Source organism: Sapajus apella, unplaced genomic scaffold, assembly GCF_009761245.1.
Source record: "Sapajus apella isolate SASKATOON/1434 unplaced genomic scaffold, GSC_monkey_1.0 scaffold136, whole genome shotgun sequence".
Taxonomy (NCBI): Eukaryota; Metazoa; Chordata; class Mammalia; order Primates; family Cebidae; genus Sapajus; species Sapajus apella.
In genome coordinates this window covers 3127370-3130455 of record NW_022437076.1, presented here as the reverse complement: position 1 = coordinate 3130455, position 3086 = coordinate 3127370, and the positions used below count along the sequence as shown (strand labels likewise).

The 3086-nt window shown below is 60.3% G+C and overlaps 1 protein-coding gene across 5 annotated transcripts in view; it reads left to right on the top strand.

Moving 5' to 3' along the window:
* CLUH (clustered mitochondria homolog) overlaps positions 1-2769 on the top strand; it is a 21620-nt gene extending 18851 nt beyond the window's left edge. For 4 of the 5 annotated variants that reach the window (XM_032263396.1, XM_032263394.1, XM_032263395.1 and 1 more), the window contains exons 24-26: positions 106-240; positions 314-387; positions 1331-1523. In XM_032263396.1, coding sequence (XP_032119287.1) covers positions 106-240; positions 314-387; positions 1331-1523 — 402 coding nt within the window. Of the gene's footprint in view, positions 1-105; positions 241-313; positions 388-1330 lie in introns of all 5 variants that reach the window. The other variant, XM_032263392.1, reaches the window with a different exon arrangement.
* Positions 2770-3086: the final 317 nt, after the last annotated feature.

Below are 3086 nucleotides of genomic sequence, written 5' to 3'. Positions count from 1 at the left end.
GGGGGCGGGGCTGCGGCGGGGGCGGGGCTGCGGCGGGGGCGGGGCTGGCGGGCTACCGGGGCCACAAGCACTTGATGCCATGTCGCCTCTGCCCCTCCCCCGCAGCTGGGCGAGGACCATGAGAAGACCAAGGAGAGCTCCGAGTACCTCAAGTGCCTGACCCAGCAGGCCGTGGCTTTGCAGCGCACCATGAACGAGATCTATCGCAACGGCTCCAGCGCCAACATCCCGCCCCTCAAGGTGAGTCTGGGGCGGAGCGGCCTCTGCAGCCCGGGGGGCGGAGCCCCGCTCACAGCTCGTCCCCGCCCCACAGTTCACAGCCCCCAGCATGGCCAGCGTCTTGGAGCAGCTGAACGTCATCAACGGCATCCTCTTCATTCCTCTCAGGTGAGGCCCCCCTCAGACGCGCCCCCTGCTTATTTTATTTTTTGAGACAGAGTCTCACTCTGTCGCCCAGGCTGAAGTGCAGTGGCGCGATCTCAGCTCACTGCAACCTCCACCTCCTGGGTTCAAACGATTCTCTTGCCTCAGCCTCCTGAGTAGCTGGGATTACAGGCACCTGCCACCATGCCTGGATAATTTTTAGTAGAGACGGGATTTCACTATGTTTGCCAGGCTAGTCTCGAACTCCTGAGCTCAGGTGATCCGCCCGCCTCTGCCTCCCAAGGTGCTGGGATGACAGGCGTGAGCCACCGCGCCCGGCCACCCTGGTTGTTTCTAAAAGACGTCATATGTTGATGTGGCTGAGAATTGAAAGGGGTAGCCGCTGAGGAGCAGTTACTGGAGAATCCTTACAGAAATACCCACGTGATCTGCACACGCTGCCCCCGCTTGTTTTACTCAGCATTCTCGCCCGCACGTGTGAAGACTTGGTGTTTCTGCTTCACACAACAATGTATCTTGGCATCTTTCCTCTCAGTACCTGAGAAGCAGCTTCGTTCCTTCCCCACCACCTCCCATTCCGCAGCCGGGTGGGCCTGAGGAGCAGGCCCAGGGCTCCCGAGCCTCGTGTGGGGAGCGGATTTGGCCAGCAAGGCGTGGGAGCAGCCCCCCCCACCCGACTCGGCTTTCTTCCACCTACTCTGGTGGGAGGCCACAGAGGGCAGTGGCTGGAATTGGGTGAGGGAGGCCCGGGGCCAGGTCAGGTGCAGGGTCCGTACCCTCTCCGTGTCCAGGGATCTTTCCGCCTTCAGAAGGGAAGCAGTTGTTCCACACACATTTCCCACTAAACAGAGCACAGAGCCTGAGCTTGTCTCAAAGGCAACCTGGAGGGTGGTGGTGCGCCCAGGTGCCCTCTGAGACCCACCTCCACCCCCGCCCTTCTCCTCAGCCAAAAAGACTTGGAGAATCTGAAAGCCGAGGTGGCACGGCGGCACCAGCTCCAGGAGGCCAGCAGAAACAGGGATAAGGCCGAGGAGCCCATGGCCACCGAGCCCGAGCCTGAGCCTGAGCCCTCGGGTGGCCCAGACCTGGGCTCCGAGCTCCAGGCAGCCAAGGACCCTTCTCCGAGCGTGCAGGGATAGAGGAAGAGACAGACGGACAGTCAGCCAGCGGCCCCAGTGCCAGCGAGCCAGACTTCAGGAGCAGGGGGCGTGCCTGTGATTGGAAGAGGAAGCAAGGCTCTCTTCTTCTGCGTTTCACCCCACCCCACCCCCGTGTCCTCCTGGGACCTTGGCCTGGCCTGCCTGCCCCCGCAAATGGTGTTTTTGCACTGGTTCAATTAATACATGATTAAGAGGCCCAATCGAAGACACGTGAATGGCGTGTGCGGCCGTCCGTTCCCAGCTGGGGCAGGTGTTCCTCAGGCCCCACCCTCCAGCAGGCTGTGGCTGTGAGTGTCGGTCCGTCCCTCTCCCCTGTACAGAGCCCGAGCCGTCTGGTGCGGGCGGCGCGAAGGTGGGATTTCTCAGGTCATTTGTGTGGTCGACATTATGGCTGCTGCTTTTGCTGCCACTACCCCCGGCCCAAACTGTCTGAAAGTCCAAGTTTTAAGCCAAAAAATGGCAGGAGGGAGCTTTCCTGTGTCTGGGATGGTGAGCCAGAGCTCTGTGGCAGGCCTGTAGGGTTGGGGTGCACTTTAATGTGGGGCAGGATGGGAGCCGAAGGGCTGTGGTAGTTGTGATTGGCCTGGTCTGGCTGTAGCTCCTTGGTGAAGGGGTTGGGGTTGGATGTTCGGGGCTCTCAGAGCCTGCATGCTCTGCCCAACCTGTCTGCCCTCAAGCCAGCAGGAGGCGCTGCCGTGGGCCCTGAGTTGCCTCCCTCCTCCCTGCACCCAGCTGGGCATAGCCTTGGGGACTCCAGTCTGAATGTATCCCTCTCCCAGTTTCAACCTGAGCTGCCTAATGCACAGTGGAATCGGGGACAGGGCTGGGGGAGCAGTGCTGAATTACGGATCCCGGGGAAAGTAACAGGTGCAGCTGTGATGTCACCTCTTTGGAGCCCAGCTCCCTTCCTGGTCCAAGACTAGCTCTGGGGGTGCGGGGTCCCCCACAGGCCCCGCTGCTCCCCCACCACCTGTGCTGCTGCTTTGTGCCTGCTATCAGAGCCCTGATCGGGGAGGAGGTGGCCACCCCAAGAGCTGGAGGGTCAGGCGGCTGCCTAGGGCTTTTCAGAGAGCTGCTTGTGGGTGTGGCCTATCCAGACACTTGTTTCAAAGGGGGTGGCATGAGCGAGCAAACCATCCCCACTGCTGAGCAAGAACTTTTTCTTGTTTTTAAACCATCACGTCTTCATTTCACATTGGAATAAAGTGAGTTTTTGAAACCTGCAGCCCAGCCTCACCTGTGTGTTCTGTAACCGGGTCTGGGTGGATGGTGAGGGCTGCCAGGAATTACCGGGAGAGGAATAGATATGAGGTCAAGTTCAAGGTCATGCTTGCAGTTGAGGGGGTGGAGTCACAGGCACTGAGCTGGAATTCACCCAGCTGCCAGTCTACGGTGTCCCACAGGCGAATGTCACCTGTCATTGGGCACAGAAAAATATGCAGTGAAGGCCAGGTGGGGAGGGGGGCTAGGCTGTGAGGCCAGGCCCTGTGCATGCTGGACCCATGAGGTCACTGGACACCTTGGTTAGGCGCCTACCCACGT